Source organism: Aspergillus campestris (genome assembly GCF_002847485.1).
Source record: "Aspergillus campestris IBT 28561 chromosome Unknown P168scaffold_14, whole genome shotgun sequence".
In the NCBI taxonomy this organism is placed as follows: domain Eukaryota; kingdom Fungi; phylum Ascomycota; class Eurotiomycetes; order Eurotiales; family Aspergillaceae; genus Aspergillus; species Aspergillus campestris.
In genome coordinates, this window is record NW_020194349.1 from 1 (window position 1) to 17,784 (window position 17,784).

Genomic DNA, 17,784 nt, shown 5'->3' on the forward strand with positions numbered 1-17,784 from the left:
TAATACTATATTTAAAATATAAAGAGTCTATCTTGAAGGAGTAAAGTAATAAGTTATTATTAAAATAAATCACAAGAATCTTATCTTCTTTATAATAATTAAAGAGTTAATATAGAGACAGGCAAGATAATTAGAAATATTATTATAATATAATTTTAAAATCTAATATTATAAAGATAGTAAAAACAGCCAAGCTAATATACTAAGTTAATAACTAGATTATAAGCTAAAGAATAAAATTATTAAACCTGTAATTCTCAAGTAATATAAAGATAGATTATTAATATATAACTATTAATAGCTAGCAGGAACCACGGAGATTAAGAATAATTTATTAAATAAATTAATTTATAAAATAAAAAGAGATAAAATTATTTAAGAGATATTAAATAACTTAGTAAATAGTAATAAATTAATTATAAATAAAGATAGATTAGTTTATATATATAAACTTATTTATATATCTTATTATAAGAGATAAGAGATTATCAGGATATATTATAATAAATTACTTTAAGAATACTTTAAGACTAAGAAAATATATAAATAAATTACTTAGAACTATTATTAGCCTAATATATAAAAAACTATACAGGGTTATATTTAAAATTATAATATTTATATATAAGATAAGCCTGTAAGATACTAATCTTATAAAAAGATATAATTACTAGATATACTAAAATAATTATAAAAATAAATAATAATAAACTTTATTAGACTACTACTAGAATCCTGAGAATAAGATATAATCACTATTATTATAAATAGATTAATAAAATATATCTAGCTTATATTAATAAAGAGTATAATAACAGCACAAGACATGGCTTATATATTATTATATTATATTATTACTAATTATAGGATATTATAAAAGATTATATTAAATAAAGATAAGCTTTTTATATTAAAATTTTAGAAATTATTAATAGATATTATGAGAATTAATTACTACTTAATAATAATATATTACTTATAAATAAATAGTCAAATAGAAAGAACTAACTAGATTATTAAGTAATATCTTTAATATTATATTAATTATAATCAAAATAATTAAGAATAATATCTATTAATAGTATAATTTATATATAATAATATAATATACATAACCATATATAAGATATTATTTTATATAAATTATAATTATTATTTAAAGATATATAGTAAACCCAGAAACAAGAAAACTATATTAAAATAAATAAAAGAAGTAATAAAGATACTTAAAATATTATACTAATAATTAATAAGAGATATTAACTTTATAAATATAAAGGCAGTGATTTATTATAATAAGTATTATAAGAAAGAATCTAATTTAAAAGAGAAGAAAAAGATATTCCTGTTTTATAAAAATATTAAAATTAAATAATTAAGTTAAAAACTTGACTACTAGAAATTAGGATTATTTATTATTAAAAAGAAGTTAAAAATAGTTAATTATTAGCTAAAGCTATTAAAATTAATATATTATATATATCTAGTCTTTTATATCTTATTATTAGAACTAGTACTAAAAAAAAGCTAAATTATAATAAATATAAAAATTAATAAAAGTATTAAATAAGAGTATAAAGTCAAGAAAATTCTAAGAGATAAATAAGTTAGTAAGAAACTACTTTACCTAATTAAATAGAAAGATTATAATATCTTAGAAAATATATAAAAGCCTATTAAGAATTTAATAAATTATTACTAGCTAGTTTAATAATATTACTAGTAAATAAATTAATACTTGCCTAGAAAGAAGGATTATTTATTACTTAAGAAAAACTAGGAAAATCTAATATTATAATAAGTTAAGTATTATCTTAAGTATTAGCTAGATAATCTAGCTCTTAAAGATTCTCAAGACTTAAAGAATTCTTATTATTAAGTTACTTTATAATAAAGGAGTTATGACTAAGTATCTAATTATTATAATCTTTTAAAAATTATTCTTGCTTCCTTAAACAGAGAATCTTAAATATAACTTATAATATTTTTTAAGAATATTTAAGTTATTATTTTTTAGTTTTAATTAAATTATTAGCTAAATATTTTCTATCTCTCTTAAGAGATTCTTACTCTTATTTACTATATAATTACTTTATATATTTTTATTTATAATATATATATTTAGTATAGTTCTTGCTCTTTAAGTTTATAATATAATTAATATTATAAGAAAAATAAAATTTATAAGAAATATTAATAACAGAGCTAATAATAAGAATAAAATTATATTAATAAAGATAATTATACTTTCAGGTATTATTATCTACTAGTATAATAATATTAATATAAGAAAAGGATTAATAAATTTTAGAAACTATAATTAAGAAAGAAATATATCTTTATAAGTTTCAAGAATAAAATACTAAAAAAGAAAGAAGTAATATTATAGAAATCTAATAAAATTAATATCTTATAAAGATAGTATAGCCAGGTAGAAGCCTAATACTAATTAATTAATATAAGAATTAGAACTCTTACACAAGAATAATTATAAGTTATATAATATAATTACTTACTTCTAATATAAGATAAAGAAGTAGCTATATAATATAATTATTTATTTTATATTTATTCTTAAGAAGTAGTTAAAAGAGTAAGTACTAAGAAAAATATATAATTAAAGTAACTCTGGAAGTGATTATAAGAAAGTTACTATAAAAATAGTTAAGAAAGAATATATAAGAATACTTATTTACTTATATTTATAGTTTAATTAGTTATGTTTAATATACAGTTCAAGTCTGAGTATATATTTAGTCTAGTTTCTACTTATCCACACTTTACTAAGTATCAAGTATATATACTTGATATATCTTACTTCTCTTCTTACTTATTAATTATCTTCAGACTATCAGGTTATCTTGTTAATTAATATAATCAGTACAGCCACTATGTGAGGCCTCAGGTTAGTCCAACCTATTATTAATAAGCTGATAGGAAGATCACAGGGCGCTCTTCACCTCAAACAACCCAAGCCACTAATACTAGTACAGCAGAAGCTCGAAGGGATCCTAGGGTCTTGACAGATCCTTTCAAGCTTCTGCTATACTAGTATTAGTAACTTAGATTATTTAAGATAAAGAGTACCCTGTGATCTTTTTATTAGTTATTAATAATAGATTAGACTAATCTAAGGCCTTATATAATAATTATACTAATTATATTAATTAATAAGTAATTTAATAGTCTAAAGATAATTAATAAGTAAGAAGAGAAGTAAGATATATTAAGTATATATACTTAATACTTAGTAGAGTATAGACAAGTAGAAACTAGACTAAATATATACTTAGACTTGATTATATAGTCTTAAATAATAATATTATTAAATATAACTAACTAATCTATAGATACAGGTAAATAAGTATTCTTATATATTCTTCTCTAGCTACTCTTATAATAACTCTTTTATAATTACTTCTAGAGTTACTCTAATTATATATTTCTCTTAATACCTACTCCTCTAGCTACTCTCTGGGAGTAGGCATGGAGTAGGTGATTATATTATATGACTTGTAATCCTCTTTGTGCAGGGGTTCTGATCCTTATATTAATTAATTAGCATCAGGCTTCTGCCTGGCTGTGCCGCCTTTGAGGGGTATTAAACCTGTTGGGTTTCTGTAACAATAATAATTAATAATTAAATAATTAATTACTAAATATAGGAGAAATATAAAGTTTTATAACTTAATATATTAATAAAATTAATTTTTAATATTATTAAAAAAAAAAAAAAAATAGTAAAGCTAATACTCCTAATCTAAAAAGATTAATTTATTATTAAAATAAATTAAATAATAATAATACTTTAATACTTATCAGGCATAAGTACTAGATTACTTTATAAAAAAAAATAAAAGATTTTTATTTATACTAAGACAAACTCTTCTAATAAAGTAAAATTATAAAATCTAGTTTATATAATAACTTAAGATCTGAATTATAATCTTCTATTTTTCTTTTTTTTATATTAATTCTAGATTATATGAATACTCTATTCTAAAGATAATAGAACTTTACAGGATTCCCCTAATTTTCTAGCTAATCACAAGCCACGCTCAGCACTCTGGAATGGAACCCTACCCATTTTTGAGTATGGTTCTGTTCCACCCACTTATTAGGGGCTAAGCCCTACCACGACAACAAGCTGACCGCCCAGGGCGGCTTGGCAGAATCAGTGGTGGTAACATTTAATCTGGAAATCCAGCAGATCAGGATTTGGATCCAACTTTTGGATCCTGATCCGCCCCATTTGGAGGTCTAAACAGAACCATACTTGAAAATAGGTAGGGTTCTGTTCCACCCACTTATTAGGTTAACAGGTAGTTAATCTGACTAGAATCTTAATTATATTAATCTAAATAAGTAAAATATAAGTGTCTTGACACCAAGGATAGTCAAAATAGTTAATTATTACTATTTTTTTATACCATGGTCAGGTATAAATGGAGGGTCTAACCTGACTGTGTACCAGCAGTCAGGTTAAGGTGAGGGTCCTTAACCTGGCCTGGCCTGGCCGTTGCCTACTCTAGTACTAATAAAATTCTAGAAAAATATGTTCCTGTCTAAGGAGAGGCAGTGCTATTAGATAATATAAATTATAAATCTTCAAACTGTGTTTATGGGTGGTACTATTACCTGGAATATGCCTATTAGACTGGATCAGAACAGATCCTTTTGAGGTCTACACCATCTATTCGTTCTTGTATATAGGCGCAGCTAGTTTAACAACCAATTAGCCACCCCTAACACTAGGTTACTTTATAATCTTTTTATATAATACTTCATAAAAAGTTTTCTAATCAAGTTACTTGTTTGGGATATGATTAAGCAGATATATAGCAGTATTAACTATTTCTGGCTAATAAGCTATTGGGATTCCGGATACTTCTGAAGCCATGTTTTTGTAGTGATTATACACTCCACCCAAATCCAACTTTTGGATCTAGATCCGCCCCATTTGGAGGCCTACCAACAATTGTTCCCTGGGCAGTCCTCAAAACGACCAATTCCAATCCAACGGTAAGAATGATTTGGATTGATCTTCATGCATCCTGAACGCCGTTTCTCGCACCCAACTTGGCATGAGCATTTTAGATCAGGTGATTCCACAAGCCCAAAACCAATAGCCGTGCCAGCACGAGAATCAACCATCATACTGCCACGGCCCTCAGGGACGTTCAGGCAACCAGGGTTTGCCATCTCAACCCCCTCTTTAGAGCAGTTTGAGCAGTCGTCACCATCACAGAAGTAGGCCCATGCATTAGCCCTGGGGACTAGAAAGTTCGTGCTCGGGACCGCAGTAGCGAGGTTCGTCATAACCGCGAGAAGCAGTCCGGCTTTGAGCATGTGCATCCTGGGAAGGTGGGTAATTATTAGTGTGTGGGCTGTATGGGGAAGAGAGCAGGAAGGGAGACTCGATGGCTTGGTACTTGATTATGAGACTGGGTAATGAGCTGGATATTTCTTAATGCAGCGTGTTGGTATTGTGGTTGTAAGTTGTAAATAATGATTCAATGAACACTATCAGTTAAGACTCAAGAGGGTAGGGCCCAGGGGTGAGGAGAGCATTTATGCCAATGGATTATTGCAAGAACTGCCTTTTCTGTCCATTAGAGAAAGGTAACTAACTAACACTAGGAGCTAATCCTCACATGTGGATCATGAATCATGATCTTCTGTTTTTAGATGTTAGATCCTGTAATAGAAAATGACCAACACCAACAACATTAACTGCAAGATATAACTCGTTACAACTTCATTCTCATGTTGGACACCGCCCCCTTTTTTTAATAGGGGCAAAGGATTAGTGGTCACTGTCTGATAATCTATCCTTTTCACCTATTACTGCTAGACCATGGGGGCGGGAAGATACAATGCTGTTGGACCCCACTAAGAGTGAGACTACTATAATCACTAAATAATCCATAGCACCCCGCGGCAGGATGAGGATATTGCCTTGTTGAAAACCCCTTGGTATTAACTTCAACTGTCCACCTCCTGCAGCAGGGCATGGATAATTGTGCATGGACCATGGTCACCATGGTTAGTGGGCCCCGGCATAGGATCAGGATTGTCTCGCCCGGAGCATAATCTGGCAGCCCCAGCTATTCTATGGTCATAATATTCAATGTGTAAAAGCAACTACCCCACCTTATGACAGGACGTTATTTATAAGTTTGGTTTATTCACTAGCAAGAGCGTGATTGTCCCTGATAGTAGAGCAAGGCCGTGTACGCCCAGTAGCCACCGTCTCCTTTCAAGCAAAGCGAGTGCTATCGAGGGCCGTGGGCATTTTGGAGGCCTAACAGGGGGGCTTTCATTTGCTATGTAAAACTAGAGAGCTGGTGAAGCAGGGTCTGTTTGCTCCAATCATTATGTTAGACTCCTAGGAAATGTTCGCCTCGAGCACAGTGGTCATATCGGGGTTGAACCCTTCCAGGATTCGTTCCCTCTTCAGTGCGCTGCCTGGATATTAAACCAACTCTTCCAGATATTACAGTCACAATAATGTCTTGACCTTCTCTGTCCTCGGTGCCCATGTTGGCGACCTATCTGCTGTGTTCATGGCCAAAAGGGAGGAGTTCAAAATTAGACTTTTTGACGTGGTAAGAAGATCCCGCACAGGTAGAAGTATGTTGGCTCTATTGCTGTTTTGATTCTGTTGCTATTCCTTGGAATGTGATATATCTTGGTTACTGACACAATTTTAATTCTTCTATGTGTTACTATTGTACGAGTCCAGCGCCATTTCAGCTTTCTATTGCTAAGTTCCCCTGAGTAGGACCACGTACAACTTTTCTATGACAGTGCTTGTAATTGATCTGATAAAGGTATCTAGTAAGCAAAGTAGGTATAAAATATACGTAGTCCTGTCCATTAGTCTGGAGAAGCTCAACACTTGCCAGATAGAGTTGAATGGGGTATCTAACTTTAATCCAGGCTATCAGAAAGCCAGGAGTCAGGGGCCAGGGCCCAGGTTTAATTATATGGAGTCATCACTGACTCAACTTGACTGTACATACAGGTGTTACTCCTTACTAGATATGGAGTGAAAGAAAGCAAAAGAGAGAAGATTGATTCCTTAACTTAAGTAGCTTCCACCAGCTAATAAATACATATCAAGGAAATGGCAAGCACGATTGCTGCGCAGGACTGGAGAACGTTGCAGGCTGAAGTGATTATCGATTTACCTTACACACCACATTTCAATTTCCCCCTGGTTAAGCATGTTTGCCTTACGTCGCCAATTCTTGTCTATAATGTGTGACATGGGTGCCGGGATTCTCAAACAGTGTACTGTCGCATGAGCCACCCGGACTCAGGGCGACCAGAACAGCTCACCGCATCAAAGCAAGTTCCTATATCATAGGCGCCATACTCGTAAAAGATGTTCTGCTTATCCTCGATATCCGACGCGTCCAAGTTCACTGGCAGCGAATTGATCCCGTATCCCATGTATCCCGTGAAATCAAACTCCCCATTTGCCGCTTGCGACGCGTGGTCTGCAAAAAAACCAGATGTATAGTGGTCAGGATGATCCCCGTCACCGATGCTATTCACATAGTCGAGGGTGTTGATGCGGTCAGGCTCAAAACCCTCAATCATTTGCGTCAGCACATCTAGCAGCCCGTCCCTGGTGTACCTCGTGTTGGAACCGTCTACTGTTCCAATGGAATCGATATCCTCCTCCCACAGTCTCATCAGACTTTCGAATCCGGTAGAGTCGTATCCGATACCCCCAAGGCCCCCGTCAGGCATGTGCATGAACACCAGCGAGATTTGCGGCATGTCACGCAAAGTGAAAAGGGAAATATCATAGTCGTTGATGCCGAGATCGCGTTCGTCCCAGATATTGGATGCGCTGGCCATGCGGCTGTAGGCTGCAAGGGAGCCTATCTGACGCCCCATCCAGTAGTCTGGGCCTAGCCCTGCGTCACCAGCTGTGAGAAAAACAGTGCGTACAGCACGGCCCCATACTATTTCGCGAATCAAATCCGGGCTCATAAAGAGAAGGTCGTCGTCTTGATGAGCAACTATGTTGAGTGTTTGGGCAAAACTCAGGCCAATGGCGGCCATCAAAGCTATGGTATAGACGATCATTTTGAATTGCATGATGGAGGAAGGTTTTGTGGACAAACACTTAGCAATTCTCCGACTTATATGCTCGCGAGATCGGTTCGGTCGGGCCTTTCTTATAACTCTCCATTTCCTCTCTGAGTGGTCTCTGTCAATGGAAACAAGGGCTGGGCTTCATTCTGCCTGACCGTTTCATGTGTGACGGTCCACGATCATACCAAAACATTGGACAAAAACAACCCAGTGACCACAAACATTCCTCAAACACGAGTTGCTTTGCCAGCATGATTTGAACCCTTGCATTCTTGCGGTTAATAAGCTCTCCTGAGAGGCCGGACCCTCTAGCCGGAATATGCAGCCTGACATGACCCATCTTCCCAGGGTTGGACCGCCATCACAGCTCAATACGGCACAAATATGCGGATAGATTATACCATTCTAGTAATTTCCACCTAGGTAAGAGCTATCACCGCAAACTTGATTTAATATTTCAACTGTAGTTCATATGAAATAGTCATAATAGCTGTTACGAGGTTACATTCCCTGACATATTATTCTAGTCCTTACTTAAAAATCCATACACTCATTCCGAATTGCTCCCAACCCTAGACACATCTACCTACCTAGTCGGTCGGAAAGCGTATCGGGCACATCCGGCTTCAATCCAACCGCCCGCGCCGTCATTTTCAGTACCTAGAATCTGTTAGCCAGGGAGCCCATCATGGAAGGAGGGATAGATACTCACAATGAAAAAAGTTACCGCGAAGCAAGGATTCACAAGTTACCTCCTTACCCTTATACCGGTAGTCCTTGCCCAATGGATAGGCGTGTGACTGCTCGGTGTCTCCACCATCCAGTTCACAACCGTCCACCCAATAAACCGAGAACTTGTAGTCATGCGGGTCATTGAAGGTGCCGGATTGTTTTGTCTCGACATAATGGAGGTCTGTCTTCTTGCCCTTGATGACCTTCAATTCCTCTCTCTTTTCTGCTCCACAGGCCTTCCAAAGTAGGTCTTTCCACACATCCTCGCCTGTCTGCGTGTCTGTGTGGTCCGGAAATTCGTCATTGTCGTGACAGTGTTGTTTCTGGATCTCTTTCTGGCCCGTCCAACGTACTTCGTAGGAGTAGGTGCCACAGCCCACATCCAGAGCCCCATTCGTGGCCATCATATTCTGTTGATTGCCCTTTACTCCACATTTTCCTTGGGAGATTGTGTAGAACGCATCTTTGCAGCTCTTGGTGCAGGGCCCGTCATTCGTTGGCGCAAACTTCAGTGTGGTCTTGAACTTGGTGTAAGACTTGGAGTTGGCTGGAGGGGTACGTTTTTCAAGGAAGTGCGGGACATCGCGCTTGATGAAAGTGCTGTTCTTCCCCGAGCTATCAACAGCCCATTCCAACTCTTTCTTCTCGTCCACAGCCCCACAAAAGTCGTCGGTGAGAGTGTCTCGGAACAGCGTCCCTGGGAGTCCAGTGGCATCGTCAGAGCACCCCTCGCTCGCGGTGATGCTGTACGAATAGGAAGCACCACACTTGTCAATCGTGCCGTCGGCACTCTTACGAGTAGAGTGGCTGTTTAGCTCGCCTATAAGTGTCCAGTTAGTATTGGTGAAAGTTGAATGGAGGGTTGTAGACTCACATTGTTTCATCAAGTCCATAACGGCATCCTTGCAGGTTGTCTTGCAGCCCTTGCCCACCTTTCTAGTGAAGTGGAAGCTGTATTTTCCGTACTCATCCGAGTCAATCATTGAGTTAATAAGTCTGGCCTCGTCCTTTTCACCGCTGCAGAATTTGTCTACCATCCTCTCCATGAAACCGGGGTCAATGTCGACTGTGTCGCTTGGGTCGCCCCGCAAGTAGGGTCAATCCTCTCTCTGCCAGCCTCCTCGGCAACCTCAAGCAGTTTCTGCCGAAGGCTGCTCAGACTAGCCCGCATAGCTTCAGTCTGCACCAATCCAGAACTATGGATACCCTTGTCTCTGGGGTTGCACTCGCACTCGTTGAATTCCCCTTCCTACTAGGTTGTCAGTGACGGGCCAAAGTAGAGTGTAGAGTCTTTAGCTTACAGCCGTGCATTTAGTGTCATCATCCCCATCCTTCTTCTCTCCCTTGCAGTAGTCGGCCTCACAATTAAGGTATTTCTCGTCCAAATTAGGACACTCAGGCTTGCTGTCCTTGCATTTGCAGTCCTTGTGGAGACCCTAGGTTAAGATTAGTTGGATATCACAGTGCATTGGGCCACCATCCGCTACTTACCACCACACATTTCTCGTCGACACCCTGACAGCCGTCATCGTCACAATCAGGCATGTTGTCATCCCCGTCAGCAGGACAATCGTCAGTACAAGGACAGCCTGCGTGATCGCCCACTGTGCACCAGTGCTCAAGCGCCTTACAGTCCTTGCACTTGACCTCGGTATAGTCCATCGGACATGTATCAGCGTCCTTGGGGTGAGGGACCCCGGGTGGGGGGGGTAAAAATCCGATAGGGATGATGAAAGGAATCACCCCCACGATGGGATGGACACCACTGTTGCCATCCTCGTCACCTGTGGTGCACTCGCAGGGCTCCTCGGCATGATAGCCCATGGGCTGCTGCAGGCCGTACCGTTCAATCTCCAGGGGGAGCCGTTGCAGAATCATTAGCTTGCAATGGCCTTTCTTATCGGGGTCCTCTCCTCCACAGAGGGCATCATCACAATGCCACTTTTTCTGCCCAAGTCTGCGTAACACTCTGTCAGCGGCTTTGTTTGTCCAGAGTCTCAGTAGGTTACTTACGTGGCGGGACAGTGTGTTGCGTCAGACCAACCCCCCGGGGAGTAGGGTACCCTTTTCGCCAATGCCACCTCGGCCACAAGACCGGCAGCTAGAAGGAAAGAGAGTAGATTCACCATGGTGCTTGGCTGCAAGGTAGAAGGGTACAGCTAGAGACGTGAAGAGAGGGATTGGAGGTCAATCATCTTACGGCGGCCGCAAGACCTGATATAGGTACAATGCTTTCTCAAAAACACCCCAGCGGCAGACGGCCCACGGATGTTCCAGCGACAAGGCACACTTTGCTTTCCGCTAGCGATTCGGCTGAATCCCGCCCGAGATGAAAATAACCGCAAATTGACTAGCCATCGCGGGGGCCAGTGTATCACTTGGGGCTAAAATGTATATTATTAGGTTCCGTAGTGAGCGCGGAGTACTGGGTCTCGCATGCTACCGGCGGAAGATACCTAGATTCCTTAGCGTTGTGGGTAGCTTTGGAATCCTTGCTCTAACACAGCACTGTTGATGTTCTACAAAATTAGGGTGCATGACTAGTACTAGTGCTGATGGTGATAGACTCGAACTGGGTCCGTTCAGGAACGTAGTATTTTTAGATAGCTGTGGGGGCCGTGCGACAATGGGGGCCGAGCACGGTGATTGGGTTCTGCAGCTTCGATTGCTAACAGTCTAGTTGACTACTGCTGTTAGTGATTACTACGTAGTGCTGCTTATTCGGTCCTGCAAGTCTATCTTCTATAAGCCCTAAGCAGACCCACTCAAGATGTCAGCTGGAATACTTCTTCATCGACCAATCATTACCCAACCCTGATGGCGATACAGGTCTAGAATTTGTGCTACTATTCGAACCTCAACTTTCCAAGTAGATTTCTCATTGTCACAAGTGCAAAATGCAATATACCCCCTGCCAAGCTTTCGGGCCAAAATGTGAGGCGCAGTTGTTGGTGTCCTTTGCAAGGCAGACTGGACAATTCTCATACATCTGGTGTAATCCCATAACGAGTATATAGACTTGGGTGGGGATTGGTTTGAAGATTCTGGCACAGAGCAACATTGGATCCCTCCCCTCACAACTCCCCTTCGTCCATACAATGGCTTTGTTACGGTCGGTGATTCTTCTGGCGCTGGTGGCCTTCAATCTATTTACAGTCGGTAATGCCTGGAGACTGGACAAAGAATCGTGCGACCGTTAGTTTCCTCGTACCTTCCCTCCTGAAGTCAATCACTCTAACACCATGCAGGACACCCACTATCGAAAACTCGCCTATTAAATGGCCTTCCCAAAGCATTAAAAATGGTGGACAATGCCGTCAAGATGCTTGACAAAAACGATGATGAAACTTTTAAACTTCGAGATATGCTATTCCCCAAGCTCGCCTTCCACAAGCTTAACAAGCCAAGAGGTGAGTTAGTCCCTTTTGTGTGTGGAATCCCATTGCGTACTAACCATATGATGATTGTCCTAGAGGCATTGCAAACAGTCTCCGATGCGATGGTCTTGAATTCGGGCAGAGACGCCGGTGTCAAAGATATGCGGGACCCAGTAAGCTCCACCGCTCCTAACTCTACAAATCTCAACCACTGATTTCCACAGATAATCTTCTGCGACCTAGACCGATGGGAAAAAGTCGGCTCTGCCAAACGCGGCGAGCCGCAGGCTTACAGAAACAAACTGACACAAAAGTTCGACGATAACGCAGACGGGATGCTCACCAAATGTATGCACAAAAAAGAGGTCGCGGCCTATTCCTCCAGATTTGAAGGGGAGGGTTCCGAAAATAGTCAGGATTTTATCCAACTTTGCCCCTGGTGGTTGGAATGGGTGGAAGGAGACGAGCTTCAAAAGGATCTCAATAAATGGACCGACGCGGAATGGGCCAATATGAGGTTGCCTCCTCAAGCCTCCAAGCCGGGGAAGGAGACCTGGCTAGATGCGATTCTCACATTTGAGCGTAATCTTATCCATGAGGTTGGCCATCACCACCACGTCTCTGACCATCTAGGCCAACGCTAATTTTGGTTACAGTTCTCTCACACAAGCAATGGTGGTAAGACGGACGATATGAAGGGCCCGGATGGATCGATGCTGTATGGATGGAAACAATGTGTCAACACGCCCGTTCTTGATAAGTTTAAAAATGCCGACTCTCTCGGCCTTTTTTGCGTTGGTATGTCAGCCCCTCTCATTTTCAAAAAGATCATCCCTAACTCATGATCCTTCCAGCCACGGACTTGGTGGATAAGAAGATGCAGAGGCCACTGAAGGATGGAAATTTGGAGAGGATGTGTCCTGGCAAGGGAAAGACGTATGAGAATAAATGTGCGGTGATGTAAACATGATCAAGTAATATGGGCTCCCCACTGGGTGGCCCAGATGGTTGGGATAGTGAAAGGAGGACCACATCATGACACGCTATATCCAGCCATGTAATAGTTTTTGCTCTACCAATACAAGATGTGAACTATGTCCAAAATCGACAATGCTCCTAAAACAAGTATGTGAATCGGGCTGTCCCCGTTTATTTTCACACCACATTTACCAAGTCAATCAATGCTGGGGCTTCCTGTGATGGAGGAAAAGAGTGGCGAGTCCGAACAAAAACCTTCTGCATTCCTGGGGACCGCTGTTCAAATAGCTTATACAGCTTTGGCATGTCAGTCAATTGCACAACATGGGTGACCATGTCAAGGGGGTTGATCTTTTGCTCCCGTATCAGCTCGAGCAAATGCTTCCAGTATTTCTGGACGGGCGCCTGGCCATTGCCAATTAATCGGATACCTGTCTGCATGATAGCACCAATATTGAAATGGTTTGTCTGGTCTGGTCAGACATCAACGTTAAACCATTTGGTCTATATCACTTACATAGCCAGCATAGACACCAGTTACCCCAATCCGTCCAAACGGCCTCACAGATGTGATCATCTCGTTCAAGATCTCCGACGTGTCGGTTTCGGCTCCTGACAGCATCTCCAAATAATGCGTCCATCCCTTGGCATACTCGCCGGCAGCACATTCCAAAGCAACATCGACCCCACCGGAGGCCATTCCCTTGAGTTTGGAAGTCACAGATTCCCTCCTGGATAGATCGGTGAAATTAAGGGTCTCAACGTTGGGGGTCTTGCTCCTGACGAACTCCAGTCTCCAGGCACCATTTCCACCATCAACCAGGATGACTCGACTGGCTCCCTGCTGGAGGCTGAATTGCACGACCATCTGGCCAATGGGACCAGCGCCCCATACTGCAACCGTATCACCCTCTTTCACCCCGGTGTCCACCACGCAGTGATAGGCGGTGGCCAGGACATCAGATAGATACAAACCCTTCTCATCAGGAACATCTTCAGGCAGGACCAAAAGATTAACATCGGCATTGGGAACACGAACATACTCTGCCTGTCCGCCTGCAAACCCACCCGTGAAATGACTGTACCCGAAGATACCTTGAAATAGATGTTAGATACCCATCTAACCCATGGCCATATAGTGAATCGTACCTGACGTTCGCTTGCCATACATTGCATTCGTGATAGTATTAGAATTCGTCCGTTCACACGCCGATGTTAATTCCATCTGACAATTTCGGCATTGCCCGCAGGCAATTGGAAACGAAGCCACAACGCGGTCGCCCACCTTGCAGCCAGTGACGCCCGGCGCAATACTTTCAACAACACCACAGAATTCGTGGCCTAACACATCGCCTTTCTCCAGCTGTGGTATCACGCCTGAATGACTGTTAGCTGTTCGATGTTCACACCAGTAGCAGGCGGATAACAAAGTACTTACCATGATACAGATGGAGGTCGCTTCCACAGATGGTTGAGCCAGTCACCTTGATCACGGCATCTCTTGGGTCAATGACCCGAGGCTTAGGCATGTCCACTACGTATTCTTAGCGCGGTGCATGGCATAAACTTAACGTCCTCTTCCAAAGACTTCTCACCAATTTCCACTTTGTTCTTTCCCGCCCAGACGGTTGCCTTGATCTTCTCCCCAGTGTCCTGAGCACACTCCACCTTGTTGGTATTACTGATGTCGGTCGTCACATCAGCGTTATCGTCATGTCCGACCAAATCTTCCACGAGATTAGCGATCTGGGATGCAGCCATTATGATACTGTTATACTAGGTAAGATAAAAGTGACCATAAACATACGGAGTTTCCTGATCACAGGCGAGTGTTGCCTTCAAATTGACCTCGATGTGCGGGAGTTGGGTCTGGCCAGCTAGGGCTGACATCATTGTGATGTCGTCTCCCGTCTGACCAACCTTCCCCATCTGGCAATCTTCCATCATCCGGCTCTAATTCCAAGCCATACCATGGTTGTTTTTCGACCACCAAACTTCATTCTAGCGTTCATAAAACTCAAGGGCGCGCTCTATTTACTATCCGAAAGGCTATCATGCTTGCCGCAGGAGTTCTAATAAGATTAGTCACTGACACATATTCTCTACCGTCGCAGCAAGGATTTTATAGAATAACACGCTGGTTGGAATAGTTTGTGTCTTATTATGATGTCAAGAAGAGATTCATTACTGAGATCTAAGTCTACTTTACAACAGACTGTTAACTAAGTGGTGACCCCAAATATATATATTTAGGATATCCAAGTCTACTATAACCACAAATATACAACCCTATTAATCAAACCTCTAAAAGTCGTAAAGCTATCACCTCCACTTCAGTAATTAATAATTATAATGATTCTCTAATATTATCAGATTACTATTCCAATGCTACATCAAAACAGTGTTTGGAAGTACTTTGCCACATATTGATAGTACGGGTCATATCGCGTCAGTGTCACTGACTAAAATATGCTTGGCATGCGGAAATCAGATTCTCCTGTAGGATCCACGGGTTGCTCGCATTTTGGGAGTTAATGCCGAAGGAGACGGTCACATTCATGATGATTGTGGTATCTTTGCGAAAACCATAGAAATTCCAAGTATCTCAAAGGACTAAGGATAAGCTTGTAGGAAAACTGGCAACTTAGCTGGTGTACTAACCAATGACATTCACTACGGCCGCAGCAATGGCTTGTCCCTTTGGCGTAGCGGTATTTATATCCCTTGACCGCCACTTGCAGGAGCTGGTCAAAGATTGTTCATTCCACTTTTGCTCCAGCATTGCCAAACGCGTCAAGTAGTGTACTTGGCTTCATCCCCAGTCAGTATCATCCACCCTTTTGCTCTCAACCTCTCAATAGGTGGGAGATACCCTATCATGATGAGTGGGGCGAAGGCAATGGTCCGCTGGATGATGTGGGCGCCCGTTGTCTTGCCATGCATCGGGGGAGTCCCCACCGCGCACACCCGGAATGGGTCCTACGCGGGTGTGCACAATACGCAACACGATCAGGATTTCTTTTTGGGTGTCCCATACGCGCAGCCTCCGGTTCATGATCTGCGATTTCGGGTACCCGAGCCGCTTAATGAATCGTGGAACGGCATTCGGTCTGCTACGACTTACTCTCCCGGGTGTATCGGGTATGGTGATGATGGACTGGCACTCGATCGTACGCTCATGTCGGAGGACTGCCTCTATTTGAACATCGTGCGGCCGTCTGGCCTTCAACCGCACACAAGGGTCCCCGTTGCCGGTAGCGTTGATCAATCCAGCCCATCTAGCCCTTCCCTCGGATGCTGACGGGCCCCTAGTGTGGATCCACGGCGGCGCTTACGCCGAGGGCGCGTCGCGCGACCCACGCTACAACCTTTCCTTTATAGTCGGCCAATCAGAGGCCATGGGCCGGCCGATGGTGGGGGTGAGCTTGAACTACCGCCTGCATGGCTGGGGTTTCTTGTGGGGGCGGGAGATGGAGGAAGCGGGGGCGAGCAATTTGGGCCTTCGCGATCAACGGTTGGCCCTGACCTGGTTACAGGAAAATATCGCCGCGTTCGGAGGCGACCCATCTCAGGTCACCATCTGGGGCGAGAGTGCGGGAGCCAACAGTGTCGGAACACACCTGGTCGCGTATGGGGGCCGCGACGATGGTCTTTTCCGCGCAGCCATCGGCGAGAGTGGCGCGCCCACTCTCTACCATCCCTACCAGACGGTCGAGGACTGGCAGCCCTACTTCGATGCCATCGCCCGTGCGGCGCAATGCCATGGCAACGCGGGAGTACTAGACTGCCTGCGTGACGTCCCCACGGCCCGATTAAACACCCTATTCAATGGATCCCTGACCCAAGGCGCCGCTTTCGGCCCCGTTATTGACGGCGACTTTCTCGTCCAGAGCGCGACTACGCTGCTACGCAAGGGCGCCTTTGTCAAGGTCCCTTTCCTCCACGGGGCCAACACCGACGAGGGGTGGACCGTGGCACCGAAGGACGTCAACACGACCGATCGATTCAGGAGCATGGTGGAAAGCTGGGGCCTGGACGCCATGACCGTGCAACGACTGTACGAGTTGTACTTGGATCCGGTCGGCGAGCCCGTCGTACGTCGTACGGAGACAATCTTCACTGACCGCAATATCCATGCACCACGACGGCTGGCTAACCAGATCTGGTCGGTCAACAAAATTCCCAGCTACGGATATCACTTCGATCTAGGCAGCGCAAAGTGGCCATCATATCACTTTTGTGAGATCCCCTTCGTTATGTACAACACCATAGGCCTTGGCTACGAGAATATACCCGGTTTACCGTACACACAGGATCCCATGGCCGAGGACAGGCAGAGACTCTCGCGCCTGGCGGATTTGGTTTCCAGGATGTGGATAAGCTTCGTTACCACCTTGGATCCGAACCATTTCGGGGATGAGCCCGATGTGGATTGGTCTGCTTATCGCGCCGAAGAACCAGCTGTAATCATGTTCGACGGCAATGCTTCTGTGCCGGCATACATGGTTCCGGATACATACCGTGCGGAGGGCATTGAACTGTTTGCCAGTCTGCTCGATGGTCCTCTTGGACAGTAGCAGGTTGC

General features: G+C 42.0%; 5 protein-coding genes across 5 annotated transcripts; 2 read left to right on the plus strand and 3 right to left on the minus strand.

The window, feature by feature from the left end:
• Positions 1-7,287: 7,287 nt before the first annotated feature.
• On the minus strand, positions 7,288-8,115 carry P168DRAFT_285105 (uncharacterized protein; the record flags this gene model as incomplete). The annotated part of the gene is made up of 1 exon (XM_024836181.1): positions 7,288-8,115. One exon carries the CDS (start codon positions 8,113-8,115, stop codon positions 7,288-7,290), a length of 828 nt encoding a protein of 275 aa, XP_024689004.1.
• A 579-nt stretch (positions 8,116-8,694) lies between these two features.
• P168DRAFT_336078 (uncharacterized protein) lies at positions 8,695-10,973 on the minus strand (the record flags this gene model as incomplete). Its single annotated transcript, XM_024841722.1, has 6 exons — positions 8,695-8,772; positions 8,865-9,664; positions 9,719-9,851; positions 10,146-10,280; positions 10,336-10,801; positions 10,858-10,973. The coding sequence occupies 6 exons, from the start codon at positions 10,971-10,973 to the stop codon at positions 8,695-8,697; spliced, it is 1,728 nt and encodes a 575-aa protein (XP_024689005.1).
• A 1,052-nt stretch (positions 10,974-12,025) lies between these two features.
• Positions 12,026-13,437, plus strand: P168DRAFT_67899 (uncharacterized protein). Its single transcript, XM_024842097.1, has 5 exons — positions 12,026-12,254; positions 12,318-12,394; positions 12,446-12,820; positions 12,878-13,019; positions 13,076-13,437. The coding sequence occupies exons 1-5, from the start codon at positions 12,146-12,148 to the stop codon at positions 13,183-13,185; spliced, it is 813 nt and encodes a 270-aa protein (XP_024689006.1). The 5' UTR covers positions 12,026-12,145; the 3' UTR covers positions 13,186-13,437.
• P168DRAFT_243805 (zinc-dependent alcohol dehydrogenase) lies at positions 13,377-14,960 on the minus strand (the record flags this gene model as incomplete). The annotated part of the gene is made up of 5 exons (XM_024833889.1): positions 13,377-13,667; positions 13,717-14,294; positions 14,349-14,576; positions 14,638-14,733; positions 14,795-14,960. The coding sequence occupies 5 exons, from the start codon at positions 14,958-14,960 to the stop codon at positions 13,377-13,379; spliced, it is 1,359 nt and encodes a 452-aa protein (XP_024689007.1).
• A 1,153-nt stretch (positions 14,961-16,113) lies between these two features.
• P168DRAFT_243726 (carboxylesterase family protein) lies at positions 16,114-17,776 on the plus strand (the record flags this gene model as incomplete). The annotated part of the gene is made up of 2 exons (XM_024833882.1): positions 16,114-16,453; positions 16,512-17,776. The coding sequence occupies 2 exons, from the start codon at positions 16,114-16,116 to the stop codon at positions 17,774-17,776; spliced, it is 1,605 nt and encodes a 534-aa protein (XP_024689008.1).
• Between the last annotated feature and the right edge of the window lie 8 nt (positions 17,777-17,784).